Below are 19,598 nucleotides of genomic sequence, written 5' to 3'. Positions count from 1 at the left end.
GAAATAGAAGACCTTGTGGAAGCAAGGAATACAGGCCATAGTAAGAAGAATACAAATACTTTGAGTCTCCAACCTGAATGATAGAAAAATCCCACACACACCTATATAGCTATTTCTGAATCACTTATAAATTTGTCAAAAAGGGCTGCCCCTCCACCCCATATTGCTGATTTTAGTGTAATGAAGATACTGATTTGAGGGGTGTGGCCTCTGGAAAAAAAAGAGATAAAAAGGTGCCGGGAATTGTAGGCAGAGAGCTAAGAATAAAGGCTATTTTTTTAAAAATAATCACTATGTTTATTAATAATGACATATTAATGAAGGATTAAAGACTTTCTCTAAGGAGATAGTTAACAGTTTTGATTTATAAAATTGCCATTCTATAAAATATTAAGATATAAAATAATGTGGTTCCTTTAATGCTTTCATATTTTATGTTGAAGGACTTGCCGCACTTTGCCGTTTTGCCGCTTGCAGGCTTCCATGGTTCGCTCCCAGTATTTCCCTTTGCACGAGCTTATCACTATCACGAATTCTAGTTCTGTTTCTTAAAACCTTTTATGGGCTTTTAGCTTGTTCTATAACCTATCCCACCTCTAGTGAAAACGGATGTGAGGTAAAAGGTTTTGTTTTACAGCTTCTGGTAGCAAGTGGATGTGACGTATACTGACTTCCGGTTCGGCTATTAGCAGCTGGCGACAACGCGACGCACGAAGGAGCTTGCCGCTGTCGTTGCTCTTCAGCCAACTGAGGAATTGTAGGCCCTGTGGTGGTTTAGAAGGTAAGGATATACGAAAAGTTTTAGGTAAGTGGGTGGATAAACCTTTCCTCACAAATAGGATGGCCTCTGCTCCTTACTATGCCTCTACCACCGGCCTTGGTGGGGAAGGCCTGTCGCACGGATCAGGTTTATGACGGAGTCTTCCATTTTGGAATCCTAAGGGGTGATTTCTCTGACAGAGTTTAACCCTAGTCCGTAGAGGAAAGATTCCAGACAATTCCGGACGGACGCCAAAGTACGGTAATATATTGTAGAGTCTCATGGACCTTTTTCAGACAGAACATAGCTTATGGAACCGCACCCTGCCGTGAGCCCACAGAAACTGCTGTGTCATGGCACTCAGACTGCTAGAGTTACGTGGCAGTGTCTCATGGAAGGCACGCGTCAATTCCAATGTCCGTACAATTCCAAACCAAACTGGGTCCCACTGTGAGATGGGAAAGTAGGCATGAGCTCCTGTCTCCAACAACAAGCTTTTTCTAAATTAACAGCTTCTTGCAAATGAAAAATTAGTTTCTCCAAGGAAATTTTCCTGGATATCCAAACCACGCTTACAGGCAGATTCCATGCCTCTGCCCAGCAGTACATAGCCAACACAAAAGAAACTCAGAGGTATTATTGGAGGTTTTCCCCTCGTAATGTAATGTTTTATTTGGACCCCTTTCTGACCCACCTCCATCCTCCGTTCTGCCAACCCATATCCCCTGCCTCTATGCCTGCCCTGGCTGACTGTACAGGCCCCTCTTCCCACCCCAGCCCTCTCCTCCACGCCCCCCACACCCTGCCCCCGCCCCTCCCCCCACTAGTCTTTTTTAAAATTTATTTATTAAAAATTTCCACCTCCTTGAACAATACTTCCCACCTCCCATTTCCCTCCACCTCTCCCCTCCCCTCCCCCTCCCTCTCCAGTACTAAGGGCAGTCAGGGTTCCCTGCCCCGTGGGAAGTCCAAGGTCCTCCCCACTCCATCCAGGTCTATAAAGGTGAGCATCCAAACAAACTAGGCTCCCACAAAGCCAGTTCATGCAGTAGAATCAAAACCCAGTGCCATTATCCTTGGCTTCTCAGTCAGCCCTCATTGTTAGCCACATTCAGAGAGTCCGGTTTGATCACATGCTCCATCAGTCCCAGTCCAGCTGACCTTGGATGAGCTCGCATTAGATCAGTCCCACCATTTCAGTGGGTGGACACACCCCTTGCGGTCCTGACTTCCTTGCTCATGTTCTCCCTCCTCCTGCTCTTCGTTTGGACCTTGGGAGCTAAGTCCAGTGTTCCAATGTGGGTCTCTGTCTCTATCTCCATCCATCGCCAGATGAAGGTTCTATGGTGATAGGCAAGATATTCATCAGTGTAGCTATGGGACAAGGCCAGTTCAGGAACCCCCTCTGCTACCCAAGGAACAAGCTGGAGACATCTCCTTGGACCCAAGAAGGCCCCAGACAAACAAGTCTATATGAGACCCCTCTCATTTCCAGGTAGTCCAGTATTTCACAAAGATGGGGCTGTTTATATGTTGACTATTTTGTTTTAGATATTTTTAGTATAGGTAGAATCTGAGATGGGGAAATTCAAGTTGTCAGAGAGGAGGACTCTGAGGGAAGACTAATGGACCTCCATTTCAAGTATATACTAGATTCTTCTGCCACTACCAAGGTCTACTGGTCTTAGAGAGGGGAAGGCACTGTTCTAAGTGAGACGAGTTGGCTCTATCTGCCCAACCAAAGAATGAGACAAGTTCTGTTTGTAAACAGTATGTGGATCCTGAACAAAGATGGAGGGGATTCCCGAGCCCTTAGAGATTTGCTGCTCCTACCCTGAGAGACCCTACTTTCTGGTATACTGATTCGTGGTGCCAGGATCCCCCCGCCCCCGTAGTGTCAAGAGAGTAGAATCAGTTTATCAGAGAGAGGTGTCTCGGGCCTTGACATAGTCAGTTGGAGGGTGGAAAGAGGACACTTTCACAGCAACAGGTGAACCTAGTCTCATATACTGCTATTAAGTGGACACATTCACTCCATAACTTGTGGACCTGGCAGAGTGTATTTCTATACAGCGGTTAGACCAAGTCTGTGCTTGTTGTCTGTGACCTGAGCCCCTCTCCTGAATTGCTTATATAGAGGCTCCAGGAACAAAGGACATAGCTACTGTACTGAGTTCATAGCCAGAGACCATAGAGTAGAATAGAGTTCGTAGGAGGCAGGCCCATGAGACCCAAGAGAACTACCTAAGATAAATATTGAGAAAATCTTTGTCACTGCTGACAGCTTACCAAAACCTCACATTTTTTTCTCTCACCCTCAGGCTACTCTTCATCAACTTTCTACTGCCAGTTACGTGCAGAACAAATTATAATGTCCCACAGGCATGAGCAAGGCCCTAAGGCCCAAGAAGAGAATGAGGGTCAGCTCAGGGAGGAGGTTCCTGTAGCTCAGGAGGTGGGCACCCCAGAAGGAGGGCCTGCTGCTCAGGCTTCCTGTTCCTCCTCTGCTCCCACCCAAGCCGCTCTACCAAATGAGCATTCTGCTCGTCAAGCAGAGAGACGTCAGAGCATCTCAAAGGCCTACCTCTTCTCCAGGTTCTTGCTCAACACTCAGCTACAGTATAAGGTGACAGAATTGGTGAAGTTTCTGAGTTTCAAGTATACAACAAAGCAGCCCGTCACAGAGGAAGAAATTCTGCAGAGTGTTGTCAAAGAGTACAAGCACTACTATCAAATGATCTTCAAGCATGCCTGTGAATGCATGGAAATGGTTTTTGGCATTGAAGTGAAGGAAGTGGATGCTATCAACCACTCCTATGAGCTCCTTAAAGTCCTTGACCTCACCTATGATGGGCGCTCGAGTGATGATGATGACGAGGGCATCCCCAAGATAGGCCTCCTGGTGCTCATCCTTGGTGCCATCTTCATGGAGGGCAACCGTGCCTCTGAGAAGAAGATCTGGGACATGCTAAAAACGGTTGGCGTATTTCCTGATCAGCATGATTTCATCTGTGGGAATCCCAGAAAGTTCATCACTGAAGATTTGGTTTCAGAGAAGTACCTGAAATACCAGATGATACCTGGTAGTGATCCTCCAAGTTATGAGTTCCTGTGGGGCCCAAGGGCCCATGCTGAAACCAGTAAGATGCAAGTCCTGCAGTTTTTCTCCAAGGTAGTCCGGTGCAGCCCCACTTCTTTCACAGCTCTGTATAAGGAAGCTCTGAAAGATGAAGAGGAGAGAGCCCAGAATGCCCTTGCCTCCATGGCCAATCCTGTTGCCCAGGATGACTCAGGTTCCAGGAACAAGCCCAGCAGCTTCTCCCGCCCTGAGTAAATTTAGGCTGGTTCTTCACACAGTTTAAAGATGGCAGTCAGATATTCAAGTAGAAGAGAGTTTAGGTTCTTTTTCTTTTTGTTCCTTTTTAAAGGGCTTATTAGCTTCAGAGTCTCCATTCATTAACTGTTCTTCCCACATTTGTCGCTGTTTGTTTCAGAAGAAGAAGTTTGCTGCTGTGAAAAGTGTGTTGAGAACATTTTCAGCTTTGAGATCTAGAGGAAGATCAAATAGCATTGCAACAGAGCTTTCCTTGGACATATGAAAGATTCCAGTAGTAAAATAGGATCAGTACTTGCAAGAAAGATATAAAAAATGGCAGATTCTATTGTTCTTGTAGTCTGCTTTGTGAAACTAAAGATATGCACCTCTTACTTAAGTTGATTTACTGAAGAATGCATGTGCAATTAAAGGTTAATAAAGTGCACTGCCCTATTTTCCCAGCAAAGTGTCTGTTCTTTGGAAGGCATGTTTATATCAGGGGAAATTCATAGGAAGATGATGAAATAGTGTGAAAAACAAAGATACAAAGATTTAAGTTAAAGGACTGAGGAGGCGAGACACCAAATAACAGCCAGAAAGTATCAGTGCTTTGAGCCAAGGCATTTGGGGGCTTTGGGAAATTACAAATCCTCGGTTAAGGTAGATGGTGGTAGGGACCAGAATCACAGGCAATGTGTCTGATACACGAGAGAAAAACTTGGAAGGAAAAAACTTCTCAGAGAACTTCTCTTTGAAGTATGGCTAAACAAGAAATAAACCTCCACTGGGGACAGGGGCCATTATAGAAGGTGACATGAACTCTTACCCTGTGCTATTGAACATAATGTCTTACCTAAGCATTGTGTACAAAACATTTCTGAGAAATCTGACAATACTGCCTTTATGTGGTGGATAAAATTCTCTAGGCTGCAGTCTTAACGCTAGTCTCAAGAGTGTATCCAATTAGCCAGGCTTGCTCAAGAGTAATAGGAATAGTTTAATGGTTAAAGAGGAGGAAAGCTTACACTACAAGAATGGGAGTTCCAAAATCCGATAGGTCTGGCGTGCACCTACATCTCCCAGTTTTTCTACCTGGGCTCCAGGCAGCCACACCCTAACCAGATGTGATGGTTGAGCTTCCCCATCATCAGAGAACCCACTTCTCTGTAAGCTCATTTTTTTTATTTTTTAACTTCCTTTTGATTTATTCTTTGAGTCTTACACATCATACATCTTGATCCCATTCATTTCCCATCCCTTTGTATCCACCCTCTGCCCTTACAAAGCCTCCCCATGTAAAAGGAACAGCGGGCTGCTTTCCTGCCACCTGGATCCCAGCTAGCTTACACCCGAAATAATTACACAGAAGCTGTATTCATTTAAACACTGCCTGGCCCATTATCTATAGCATCTTATTGGCTAACTCTCACATCTTGCTTTAACCCATATTTAGTAATCTGTGTAGCACCACGAGGTGGTGGCTTACCAGGAAATATTCAGCATGTCTGACCTGGGGGCTAGCTGCATGGCGTCTGCCTCACTGTCTTCTTCCTCCCAGCGCATTCTGTTCTGCCTACTCCACCTATCTAAGCTGCTGTTCTATCAAAAGCCAAGGCAGTTTCTTTATTAACCAATGAAAGCAACACATGGATAGTTAGCCCTCCTCCATCATCCCCAAAATAAAATGCAATTTAAGAGAAGGAAAAAGGAAGCTGTAGCATGACATGACACAGTGAGTCACGCAGTAGACCCTTTTATCCACATATCTTTACTTGCAAGTGTTCATTGCAGAGTCATTGATCTGGTCCAAAGCCTCTGGTTTCTACTACACTATCGCCCTCACTGGGTCTCCTCTTGGTTATTCTGCAGTTGCCCTGTGTCATGGAGATCCTGCAGCTTTGGGTCTGCAGGACTGGCCTTCCTGTGCTCCAGCAGATCACAGATGGGGTGGATATTGGAGTGGGCTAACACATAGCCCTGGTTCTGGGCCTGGGTAGTTGCAGGGTTGATCAGCCCGCCAACTCTCCCATGTCTTCACCTCCAGGGTGAACTCTCCAGCATTGCCCAGCTAGTTTTCCCCTTGCAAGAGGCTGGGCCAATTCTGCTTTCACACTCTTAGAGTGGGCTCTCCTGCACCTACACCTTCAGGGCCAGCTCTACTGTGTTGCCCAGGCGTGTGCAGGGGCCACTCTCCTGAATGCTTCAGCTGGGGGGGGACAGGGACAGCTCTCCCACCTACGACAGGCAGTGAGGGGCGTCGGAGAGGGCCTCTCCCCCACCCACACCACCATATGGCAGCTAAGGGGCGAGGCCAGATCTCCCATGCTCATGTTCTCAGAGGGGCCTGCACCTAGTCAATAGGGTCAGCTCTACTGTGCTGCCCAGACAAGGGGAAGGGCCTGCTTTCCCAAGTGCTGCAGCTGATTTGGAGGAGGGTCAGCACTCTTGTCTGTTGCAGTAGGTGAGGTCTGGGGGGGCATCTCTCCTCCACCCACACCACTGCATGATAGATGAATAGTGGGGACATCTGCCCCACACTTTCAGCTTTAGGGCTAGCTCCCCCACACAGGGTCAGCTCTACTATGCTGCCCAGGAAGGTGTATGGCCTCTCTCCTGAGTTCCGCAGCTGGTGCCCGGCAGGTACACCTCTCCCGCATTTATACTGTGAGGTAATTAATAATTAGGTGATCCTGACATTTGTTTTATCAACCTTATGCGAGAGTTAGAAAATTAGTGGCAGTTAAATGAATGAAAAAAAAATGATTTGGATAAAAGAGAAACTATAAAAGACAAACGTCCTGTGAATTGTATACAGCTTGGGGAAATTCCAACATAAATAGGTTTAAATAATATGTATATTATTAATAAGGAAAATTTACTGAGTTTTGTTTGAAAAATCATAAACTATTGACATATATTAGAAGTACAATATACACCACACAAATGTGTCTCGTACTTTGTATGTATCCCATAAACACCCCAAATCCTACTAGATGGCTTAACTCTTTTACAGTAAAGAACTCAGACTAATAGCACCTGGCACTTTGCCCAAAATCATGTGACTAGGAAATGGCATGTCTGAGAATTAATTCCTGATCTGAGTTCACCAAGGCCTATACTGTTTCTGCTCTCATAGTTCATTTCTCTTCTCAATAATGTTTTTGGCAAAATAAAACAGAACTTTTAAGCAAAAACATGAAAAACAGAATTGAATAAGGAAGTTGAAATAAAAACAACACAATCTGAGATTCATTGCTGAGGATTACTGGGGTCCTCTAACCTGAGCCCCAGAATTCAAAAGATCTACCCCATCCAGGTGCTACCATTTTGTTTCACCCCAGTACTTTGTCAAATTACAGCACCCTTCCCCTTGCAAGCCCCTGTCTCTCAGGACTAAGTCTGGAAACTGGCCTGCTGAAACTAGCATAACCTCTTTTGAAGGCTATATCCTGCTCCCAATGGAACAATCCCATATCAGTTCCCTGACAGAGCAGTCCCATTCTCCGCAGAAGAGTTCCAGATGTCCCAACCCTCATCAGGAATCCTTCTGATCCAATCATCATCGGTTCAATATGTGATGGACTTTGAAAAATGGTTTGATTCCTGATCATACCCACTGAACCCCTTTAATATACTCTCAAATTACTTTGTAAATGAGATGTGACCAAAATTTAATGTGGAGGAAAGAAGGGGAAAATGAGAGATTTTGAAATTAACAACTAGCATTAGGGTTTTATTAAGATATTATTTGCCCTCCCCTCAGAGCTCAGATGAGCCCTGTAGAGGAAGGGGCAGCAATAGTGTAAGATCCAGAGGGGATGGAGAACAGGGCCATCTGAATAAATTAAACAAGGCTCAGATGAGCTCACAGAGACTAAAGCAGAGAATGCAGAGTCTACATGAGTCTGCACCAGGTCCTTTGCATGTGTAATATAGCTGTTATTTTAGAATTTTTATGGGACTCCTGAGTGTGAGAACAAGCAGATCTCTGACCGTTGTGCCTGCCCTTGGGATTCCTCTTCCTATTGAGTTGCTGTACCCAACTTCAAAATGATAATTTTTGTTTCATCTTTTTTTTATTTTGTCATGTATGATTGTTATCTATTAGAAACCTATTCTTTTTTGATGAGAGACAGGGAGTAAATTTGGAAGGGAAGGGAGGTGGGGAAGAACTGGGAGGAGTTGAGGGAGGGGAAACTAATCAGGATATATTTTTGAGAAAAGAATCTAAGTTTTATAAAAGGGGGAAGATATATGATTTGAAGCAGGCCATTGAATAAATATATAGATGAATGAGTTTACTTAGATAGTTAAAAACTAAAGCCTCCTGCACAAGAGACAGATGAGAAACACATATAGGAAGCTAAAGTCCTAAAGCCCTGGAAGATGAATAGTTGTACCTTAGTGGACATTCTATCTCTAATGGGAAAAGAAAACGAAGTTTAGTCATCTATCCATAGTATCTTGTCTGTTTCTGGAGGTGCAGCTCAGTGATACACAAGCCCAAGGCTTAAAGGTCAATACGCCATAAGTACTACAAAAGAAGATAGGAAAAATCTTGGCTCCCAGTTTACTCAAAGGTACCGACCTGTACAGGTAGGAGTGTAGCATATGTGGATTTCCTGAGTGTAACGACAGATTGCTTAGTGTTTGTGTGGTTGAGATAGATTCTGGCATTTGGGACTTATTACTGTTAACACAGATGAACAAAGGAGTGGAAAGTCACAAGAACATAAAGAATTAAAAGCTTCTGTTTGGCTCTGTGGGTATTTTTTACATATATCCCATAAATCCCAAAAGAATGCCCTAAGGATAGAAAAACTTCCTTCCATTCCAAAGGAATAAAATCCATGTTCTTGTAGCATTTATCTATGCTTTTAAAATGTTGACAAGATTCTGATGTTTGTTTATAAACTATGTCTATGGTTTATATTACTTGATTTATTGTTCCTTCATTTTATTTATTTCGGGGACATGTATGTCACCTTCTTAAGAAACTGTTTATTTTTAGTCAAACCAGGGTAGGCCAAAGGATCAACAAAGGGCTCTTGGTCTCTGATGTAGGAGGGCAAGAGAAGGAGGTGAGGGACAGAGAGAACAGGAGAGTGAGAGGGATCAATAGCAGGAGAGAATGAGGGAGGAGGAGAGCATCACAGTAAGCTAGCAGCTGATATTTGAAGTTTGGTTCCAACTGCTCTGTGTTCAGACCCCTCCTTTGATTTGGTTAAATGGGTCATTAATTTCTCCTTTTTTTGTACAAGGTTAGACTTGTTTTTTTTATTACCTATTCTTAAAAGGCCTAAGAAAAACTGTGTTAATTCATCTACTCATCCATTCCTACAACAATCACCTTCTTTGATATTCTTCCTTGTTTTCTCTATTAGTTTTGTAACATGATACTCATTTGCTGAGAAGCTGAATATTTAACTTATTGCAGGACTAGATTAATATGACCTACTGTTTTGTTTTCTTTGTTTTTTAATTAAATGTATCTATTTTACATCCCCACCACAGTTTCCCCTCCCTCCTATTCCCCCATTCCCTCCCCCACTACCCTCCCATCCCGATCCACACCTCTTCTGTTTCTATTCAGAAAGGAGCAGCCCTCCCAAGAATACAAACAAAGCATGGCATATCTTCTAGTTGTGGTAAGACTAAGCTCCTCCCCTTGCATTAAGGCTGGGCAAGGCAATTCAGTATGAAGAATAGGTTCCCCCAAACCAGGTAAAGTGTTAGGGTAAGCCCCTGCTCCCGTTGTTAGGAGTCACATTAGTACACCAAGCTATATAACTGTCACATATAGGTAGAGGGTCTAAGTCAGTTCCATGCAGCCTCCCTAGTTGTCAGTTAAGACTCCATGAGCTCCTATGAGCTCAGGTTAGTTGTTTCTGTGGATTTTCTTGTGATGCTCTTGAACCCTCTGACTCCTACAATCCTTTCTCTTTCTCTTCAGCAGGATTCCCCAAACTTGGCCTAATGTTTGCCAGTGTTTCTGCATATATTTTCATTACTAGATGAAGACTTGCTGATGATAATTGGTGTAGTCACCAGTCTGTGAATAGAGCAGAATATTGTCAGTAATAATAACATTGACATTTTTTCTCCAAACATTTTCAGTTCTATTCTAAGTCTCTGGGCCATCTAGCCTCTAGGTCCTGGCACCCCAGAAAGTGTAAAGAGTGGGATCACTCCTGTGGCATGGATCTGAGACTCCATGGATCTGAGTGGTCATTGGTTGACCACTCCCACAATTTCTGTGCCACCATTACCACCCCTGACACCTCTCACAGGCAGGACAGACTGTAGGTCAAAATTTGTGTGGCTGAGCTAGTGTCCCAATTCCTCTGCTGGAAGATCTTTATCAACACCACACCCGACAGAGGACTGAGCTCCAAAATACGTAAAGAACACAAGAAACTAGACATCAAAAACCAAACAATCCAACTTAAAAAATGAGGTACAGATCTCAATAGAGAATTCTCAACAAAAGAATTTTAGATGGTAGACAAACAAAGAAATGCTCAACATCCTTCGCCATCAAGGAAATGCAAATTAAAACAATCCTGAGATTCCATCTTACACCTGAAAGCTAAGAACAGAAACACAAATAACAGCTTATGCCAGAGATGATGCAGAGCAAGGGGAGCACTCCTGATGGGTGTGCAAAATTGTACAGCCGCTTTGGAAATCAATATGGTTGCTTCTTAGAAAATTGGGACTCAATCTACCCCATGACCCCAGCAATACCACTCTTGGGCAATCCTTTCCCAAGGACACTTACTGAACTATGTTCATAGCAGCTTTATTCACACTTGCCAGAATCTGGAAACAACCCAGATGTCCCTCAACCCAAGAATGGATAGAGAAAATGAAAATGTGGTACATCTACATGATAAAGTAATGGTCAGTGCTAAAAACAGTGAAATCAGGAAATTTGCAGACAAATGAATCAATCTAGAAAAAAATCAACCTGCATGAGCTAACGTAGACCTAGAAAGACAAACATAGTATGTACTCACTTATAAGTGAATAGTTGCTGTAAAGTAAAAGGGGGGGGCAAGGGGATAGATAGATAGATAGATAGATAGATAGATAGATAGATAGATAGATAGATCTCTCTGGGAAGGGGAAATAGAAGAGGTCTTCAGAGTGGACTGGGGACAGGTGAGAATGGGCACATAAGGATCAGATTTGTGTATGGGTGAAGACAAAGAGTACTGAAAGAGATGTCTTGATATGGGAGGCCATTTAGGGGTCAGATAGAAACATGGCACAAGGGAAACTCCCAGAAATCTACAAGGATGACATCAGCTAAGACTACTAACAATAGTGATTAGGTAGCCTGAACTGGCCATCTCCTGTGACCAGACCAGATTTCCAGTGGAGGGTGTGGCCCTGCTTTTTTAAAATTTTTTATTACTTTATAAATAATAACAATCAAAATTTCCACTTCCTCCCCTCCTTCCACTTCTCTTCCACTCCCCCACAATCCTCCTCCCCTCCCCACTACAGTCCTAGGAGAAGGCAAGGTACCCAGCCCTGTGGGAAGTCCAAGGCCCTCCTAGCTACATCCGGGCTTAGGAAGATATGCATCCAAGTATAATAGGATCCCAAAAAGCCATCCAACCACACTGAACCAGATAAAAGAGAAAGTGGGAAGTAGCCTGCAATACATGGGCACAGGAGACCACTTCCTACATATAACCCCAGTAGCACAGACAATAAGAGCAACAATGGATAAATGGGACCTCTTGAAACTGAGACGCTTCTATAAAGCAAAGGCCACAGTAATTAAGACAAAAAGGCAGCCTACTGAATGGGAGAAGATCTTTACCAGCCCCGCATCAGACAAAGGTCTAATCTCCAAAATATATAAAGAACTCAAGAAACTAGACATTAAAATTCTAAATTACCCAAATAAAAAATGGGATACTGAACTAAACAGAGAATTCTCAACAGAAGAATTTCAAATGGTGGCCCTGCTTTTAAAAGGTCCGAGTGATTGTTTAAAGCTTTGTTCTTGCCAAATTGAATTTCTTTCTCTGACTCTGTTTTCTATGGGTTGCGTCTGATCGAGCCATGAAGCATAAACAGGGGAGATGTGCTAGGCATTGAATGAGGGCTGCAGGCACTGTGCATGCTGAGTAGATTGTGTGACCATCCAGGGCACATACATAGATATAGAACATTCTGGGTTGGCATGAGTCCCCAGAGGTCCAGAGCATTGCGGGACAGCAAGAGACCCCAGTGGAGTATCAAGGCTAGGACCTGGATCCATATTAGGGGATGTGGTGAGATCAGTAGCTGTGGGTTGTAGGTGCAGGCTACTGGACTGGAAAACAAAGAAGTTTACATGTCTGTTTGTTCCCAGAATCTGATGCTGCAGCCTTTTCTTTCTTTTTCTTTAGGATGTATTTTTATTTAGTGGTACCAATGCATATTTTCTTAAAGAGAAACATGTGAAAATAAGAAATAAAAAGTAAAATGAAGACCATGGACAATCTAATTGCAAGGCCAACTCTTCATACTAGTAGCTAAAGACTTGAAACAATATCATAGGAAAGGTATATAACGGAGCTAAAGAGATGTCTCAGTGGGTAGAGATGTCCAACACTAAGCCTGAGGATCTGAGATTAATCACTGTGACCCACGTAGAAAAAGAAAAGCACTTACTGTTGCAGGTTGTCCTCTCACCTCCACATGTATGTATGTGCATATATACAGCCACAGTAAAATTAAATAATAGTAAAAAGAAAATGTATATGATCCATGTTAACTGACAAAGGTAAGATAAAATTTGAATGCCTTAAACAAATAGTTAAAATAGACTCTGTGCTTTTACAGTGGTGCAATATTGGTTACATGATACACAGTGATGTGAGAATATTGACACTACCAGCTTTTGCCTATCTTTTCTTCTTTCCAGGCTGCAGCCTTTTCAAAAATATTAAACTCTCTGTGTTTAATGTCACAATAGAATCTGTCTGCATTCAAGAAAAAAAAACATTTTAGTAAATTACTGTCTAATAAAGGAAGGGGAAGACAGGAAGGGAAAGATTAGGAGAGAATGAATATTATAGTAATATGTGATATGTATCATAAAGTTTTTAGAATATTTCAGACTGCAGAATCTGTGGTTTTAGACTCTGCAACAATACTGCAAAACAAACATCTCAAGCATAGAATCGGGAATCGGATTTCTAGATGATTATACTACACAGAAAACACCTTACTTCTTATATGAAGCCTTGGGAGCCAGTGCTTTAACTTCTCTGCTTGAAATAGACATTAATCATCTCTGACAAAATTTCAAAGGAAAACATTGTTTCTACAGGGAAAGACCAGAATGAAGAAAGGTCTAGGCCAGCATTGGCCAATAGCACATTTTTGCAATAATTAAGTATTCACTACCAGAGGCTATTGGCACATCAAATTATGCTAGTTTAACTAAAAAAGAGAGTATTTGCTTTTAATATAAATAATTGCATGAGGTAAATGACTAATATAGTGGAGAGCAAAGATTTAGAAACTGATTTTTTAAGGAAACATTGAAAGATTCTGATAATTATTTTATTTGAGAAAAATTGAGAATAATGTGGCAGCTTATTTGTGAAAGTCACAAATCAAGGGTTGGGGCTTGTGAGATGGTTCAGTGGATGGAGGCACTTGTTAATAAGGCTGTTGATCTGAATTTGATCCCTGGGACCTGTGGGAACTGCAGCCCCGAGTTACAGATCCCTGCCCCCATTTGAGGTGCTTGTCTGCAAAGAAAACATAATAAATTCCCTCTGCTGGGAAAGGAAGTTTGAGTGCATGGTGATCATTCCTTGATCCCTGCTGGGGTCAGGTGACAGTCCCTTCGCAGCCCCCTCTCATTTGGTGCCATGGTATAAAAGCTAGCCCCAGCAGAACAATAAAGAAGCTGTTCCACCTCAACCTTGTGCTCTGTGAATTCATTCAACCTGGACACCCTCCGCCGAGATTCTTGGTTCCAACCCGTGCTGGCACGGTATTTGAAGGCCTCCCCAAGATCGGAAAGAGAGGTTAGTGGACCGGGTTGTCCTGTAGTCTGGCCAGGATGCATTGGGGATTAAGAGATAATTATAAGAGATAATTAAAAAGGAATGGGAAATATCCTGGGTAAATCAGAGTTAAAGTTTCAGTTAAAGAGATTGTTGAAAGATCAGGGAACAACTGTAAAAACTAAGACTTTAGAAGATATTCTTAAAACTAAAGAAACGTGGAGTCCCTGGTTTGTCTCCAGTGGAGCCCTCAATATTTCTGAATGGGAACAGGTTCGCGGGGATCTTCAAAAAACTTTGAGAAAGGAGGGGCCTGAAGTCCTGCCAATCACCACATTCTCCCTTTGGAGACTGATCAGGGATGCTTTACTTACAGAGAAAGCCCGGGTTAAGCAGGCCTTGGAAGCAACAAAAGAGGTGTTACCTGAGATTCAAGATAGTGAGACTAAGGCTTCCCTTTGTTCTGATATTGCCTCCGACACAGAGGCAGAACCGTTCCCTCAGCCTGCTAAGGGGAGGCCCGGTAAGGTAGAGGAGAGGAAGACTAAAAAGAAAAAAAAAAACTCCAGACAGGGGGGAGGGAAATGAGTCACGGGACAGAGTTTCCTCTCAGAATTTAGGGGCTAGTCCCAAGCAAAATTCTTCGGTGCAAACATGCCTCTATCCCTTTTTGTCTGATTTGAAGAGAGCTTGGGGGAATCAACAGGTTCAGAAGAAGAAGAAACTTTAGAGGGAGAAATCGCAGCACTGCAGCAGGAATTACACAGGGCCCATTTAAAAGAAAAGACAAAAGGGACCTCTGGGGAGAAGGACAAGACCCCTCCCTATCCTCTTTCTGATGCAATCAGGACCTCTCCGGTCCCTCCCCTTCGATTGGGCTCGGAGGAGCCCCCCTTTAGGAGGCATTAAATGCTACCCAGTGATTGCTCCTGTTAGGGAAATTCCAGATCCCAACAATCCAGGGCAGGTTTTTAGTTGTCATGAACCTCTGGCCTTTAAGGACTTAAAACAATCAAAGGAAGCTGCCAGCCTTTATGGCACCCAAGCCTCATTTACATTATCTCTTATGGAGTCTTTTCGGGCTCTTAATCTCACCCCAAGTTATTGGCAGCAACTCTGCCATGCTGCGCTTAGTGGTGGAGTCTTTCTTATTTGGAGACGAGAGTTTCAGGATAGATGTACCCAGACTGCCGCTCAGAATGTGCTGCATGGGCAACTCCAAAGAAACGCTGACATGCTAGCAGAGACAGGTGCTTTGGGGACCATCCAGCAACAAATTCAGTACTATCTGGCAGAAATTATTGAGAGATGTTCAGTGGATCCGTTCTTCCCTTTCCATTCCTATGGGAGCTCTTAAGCCCCTTTATGACATGCTGCCTGGGGACCCTTTCCCTGCCTCCCCCAGGATCATGACTCCAACAGAAAAAGAAGCCCTAGATGCATTGCTTAATGCTCTTGAGCGAGCACATCTCCACCTCCTCGATTATGCCCGCCCTTTTTATTTCATGGTCTTTTCTTCACAATTTTCACCTACTGGTGTTTTTTGGCAAGGGGGACCCATTTATTGGCTACATTTACCTGCTTCCCCTAAGAAGGTAGTGACCCCATATTATGAAATGGTGCTACAGCTCCTATGGAAGGCATATGATTTTAGTTTACAAGTTTTTGGCAGGATTCCAAATAAATTTCTAATCCCTTATCAAAAAGAGGAAATAATAAGGCTACAGAGGGTTCAAGATGAATGGACCTTGTTCATCACAACCACTGGAGCCATTTTTGATAACCATTATCCTGATTCCCATTTAATTTCATTTTTAAAGAATCATCCTGTTATCTTTCCAAGAATTATTAAAACTTCCCTCCTTAAGGGAGTGTGCTCAGTGTTCACTGACGATTCTTCCAAGGGCTATGCAGTGGTGGTCTCTGATTCAATTAAAGAAAAGCAGCCCCTTGGTCCAATTTCTGCCCAAGTTGCAGAACTCACGGCCTGCCTTATGGCCTTTTCTCTTTTCAAAGATCAACCCTTCAATTTCTACACTGATAATACATATGTTGCAAGGATTGTTGGACCATTGGAAACCTCACCATACATATTACCTACCTCTCAGGTTTTCCACCTTTTGGTTAAGCTGTAAAGTCTTATATGCCAAAGAGTGTTTCCTGCCTTTGTTGGCCACATTCGGGCCCATACTGATCTGCCAGGGCCCTTGGCAGAGGGAAATAAGCTTGCAGATTCCCTCACCCGCCCAGTGGCATTGTTCCTTTCTGAGGAACAACGAGCCCGTCATCTTCATGAAAAGTATCATTTAAATGCCTCTTCTCTAAAGTTTTACTCTGGCTGTACTCTAGCCACAGCTACTCAAATCACATCCCAATGTCCAGCTTGTACTCCATTTCATAATGCCCCCAATGAAGGTGTTAATCCTCAAGGCCTCTGTTCTAACCACCTTTGGCAGATGGATATTACCCATTTGTCTCAAGCTGGCAGACTTAAATTTTTACATGTCTCTGTATACATTTATTCCAAAGTAATTTATGCCTCCCTACATTCAGGAGAAAAGATTAAGGACGTTATTGCCCATTGTCTACAGGCTTTTGCCTATATGGACATCCCAGATTTTCTCAAAACAGACAACGGACTGGCTTATACCAGCCAACGGTTTGCAAAATTTTGTCAAGAACATCAAATTACACACACCTTTGGAATTCTGCATAATCCCACAGGACAGGCCATAGTGGAGCACATGCATGCTACCCTTAAACAATTTTTTTGTAAAATAAAGAAGGAGGAGTATATCACCTCCCCAAATACCCAGTTATCTACAATTTTATACATTTTAAATTTTTTAACAGTAGATAAACAAGGTCTATCAGCAATGGAGAGACATTGGCAGAAACCTTCCCAATCTCTGCGTTGGGTTAGATGGAAGGATAGTATCACTGGACAATGGCAATCACCCACACCCATGTTGGCTAGGGTGAGGGGAGCCATTTGTGTCTTCCCTCCAGGAACCAAAAAACCCATCTGGGTGCCAGAGCGGAATGTTCGGTCAGTAGAGCCAGGCCCTACTGTCCCTGATAATATGGATTCAAGTGAAGAACATTGAGGGACGCCTGAGATGAGCACTGGTGAGGAATCCACCCATACTGATGCCAGTAAGTAAAATAAGCATCCTTTTATTCCACCAATTATACATTGGGGGTTCCTGCAGCAAATACAGCATTAGAAAGATCTTCATTTGGGTAATTTAATGTTTGATATATCCCATGCCTTCTGCTTCCAGAGGATTAGCAATATTTCAGAGATGCCTAGTATCTCTCTTTCTGGACCATGAATGGTCCTTAGTAATTATTCTCTGGGAGACTTTTCTTCTAATTCTTCTGGGCATCCCTGTTTTGGATTGAGAGATATCTTTTACTCAATAAATTTTAAAAGGAATGTTTCTGGACTTCCAACCCCTCCGAGTCCAGCTCCTTTATGTTGGAAGACGCCACAGTCCTTCAGATTATATTTACCATTGCCTTGGGGAAATTGTGCTCGTAAGAAACCATGGAAATTGGAGGAAGATAAATATTTATGGTGGTTTGGTCACCGACCTACCTTTAAAAACTCCTTGAGAGGGGCCTTTAATTACTCCTATAGAAATCCAAATATGCCAGGAGTTTCACCTACATTCGCAGGCATGTTTCTCTGTGGTCCTCGTGCATGTACAGATATTAGGTCTTTAGCCCTTCAAAGGGGCTTGACCTTCAATGCTACAGCCAGATGGAACACATCAGACATCTTTGAAACATCCGTCCAGATTAATTATGCAGCGGGAATGAATTTCTCTATTGTCAGCCTAGTTTGTGTTCTGCCTCCCTTTATGTTTGTCTCCTTTAATGGGTCGGTTGGGGAGGATGGTGTCCTTAATTGATCTTCCAGCTCCTGCTTTTTGAGCAACTGCTGGTCCCCGATGGATGAGTCCGTGCTGATGGTGAGAATTCCTGCCCTGGTTCCCCTGGTGGTAGAAGACCCACATGATGGATGAGAGCTTATCTTGTATCGAGAAAGAAGAGACTTTGGGATCACCACTGCAGCCATTGCAGCTACTGCCATATAAGCCACAGCGGCCACCGTTGTGGGAATCACCATGTCCCAGAATGCGGCTACTGCAGAGACTGTTAACACTCTTGCTGCCCGTGTTACCCAGGCTTTAGAGACTCAAAATACCATTGACTCACATATTCAATTGGGAATGTTAAATTTAAATCAGCAAACAGCCTTATTACAGGAACAGATTAATGTGTTGTGGATGGTGCAACAAGCCTCTTGTTCTCATTTTTATCATTCTGCCTGTGTGACCCTTATGGAAGTGAAAAATATGTCCTTTGAGGTACAACGCCTTAATGCTTACCTTAGGGGGCCTTGGAATGATTCCTTTGCAAACTTTACCCACTCTTTGGTACATCAAATTATTGCATTTAATGAAACTCATGTTAAACCTGTATCTGCTGAGGGATGGTGGAATACCATGGCCCAGATTGGGAGTTGGGCACAGCGATGGGGAGGTGCGTTGTCCCTGGGGATCTTGGGACTAGTAGGGGTGGCAGTAGGCCTGCTCCTCTTAAAACGAGTTTTAAACACCTTCACCATGACTGAGCTTGTCCACCGTCAGGTGTTACTCAGTCTGGCCCATGACTCTCCCGGAAGTCATGAGGTATGACTGCAGATGCTGAAAAAATGGGGGTCTCCAAGGACGGGCAACCTGTGAGGAGACCCCCCACCTAAGACAGGGCATCGGGGGCCCTATGATGGGTAAGGGAAGGTACTTCCCTCGCAGGACCTAAGACAGGACCCCTCATTATATAATAAAGTAGGGGGAATTGTGGAACCTGCAGCCCCGAGTTACATATCCCTGCCCCCATTTGAGGTGCTTATCTGCAAAGAAAACATAATAAATTCCCTCTGCTGGGAAAGGAAGTTTGAGTGCATGGTGATCATTCCTTGATCTCTGCTGGGGTCAGGTGACAGTCCCTTCGCAGTCCCCTCCCATTTGGTGCCATAGTATAAAAGCTAGCCCCAGCAGAACAATAAAGAAGCTATTCCACCTCAACCTCGTGCTCTGTGAATTCATTCAACCTGGACACCCTCTGCTGAGATTCTTGGTTCCAACCCACACTGGCGCAGTAAGGACCCACGTCGTAGAGACAGAGAACCCACTTTCACAGCTTGCGTTCTGATTTATGCAAGCATGCTTGTGTGTGTGTGTGTGTGTGTGTATGTGTGTGTGCGTGTGCGTGTGTGTGTGTATGTGTGTGTGTGTGTGTTACCTCATAAGCAAACCAATAAAGGAGATGTGGGGGACTGGAGAGATATCTTAGCAGTTAAGAGCACCTATTGCCCTCCCAGATGACCTGGAATTGCTTCCTATTCTGCAAAACAGACCTCTCACAACTGTCTGCACCTCCAGCTTCAGGGGCCTCAAAAGCTTCTTTTGGCCTCTCTGGGTGCCTTTAC

At 43.5% G+C, this 19,598-nt stretch overlaps 1 protein-coding gene across 1 annotated transcript; it reads left to right on the top strand.

Moving 5' to 3' along the window:
- Positions 1-621: 621 nt before the first annotated feature.
- Positions 622-4,542, top strand: LOC125415469 (putative MAGE domain-containing protein MAGEA13P). The gene is made up of 2 exons (XM_048457723.3): positions 622-781; positions 3,082-4,542. Exon 2 carries the CDS (start codon positions 3,132-3,134, stop codon positions 4,092-4,094), a length of 963 nt encoding a protein of 320 aa, XP_048313680.3. The 5' UTR covers positions 622-781; positions 3,082-3,131; the 3' UTR covers positions 4,095-4,542.
- The last annotated feature ends 15,056 nt before the right edge of the window (positions 4,543-19,598 follow it).

Source organism: Myodes glareolus, chromosome X, assembly GCF_982192425.1.
Source record: "Myodes glareolus chromosome X, mMyoGla1.1, whole genome shotgun sequence".
In the NCBI taxonomy this organism is placed as follows: Eukaryota; Metazoa; Chordata; class Mammalia; order Rodentia; family Cricetidae; genus Myodes; species Myodes glareolus.
The sequence above is the reverse complement of the archived record's forward strand: the minus strand, read 5'-3'. Positions and strand labels throughout refer to the sequence as shown.

Bases quoted from the DNA above. Each gene is read 5' to 3' on its own strand.
- LOC125415469 (XM_048457723.3), top strand. From the start codon at position 3,132: ATGTCCCACAGGCATGAGCAAGGCCCTAAGGCCCAAGAAGAGAATGAG.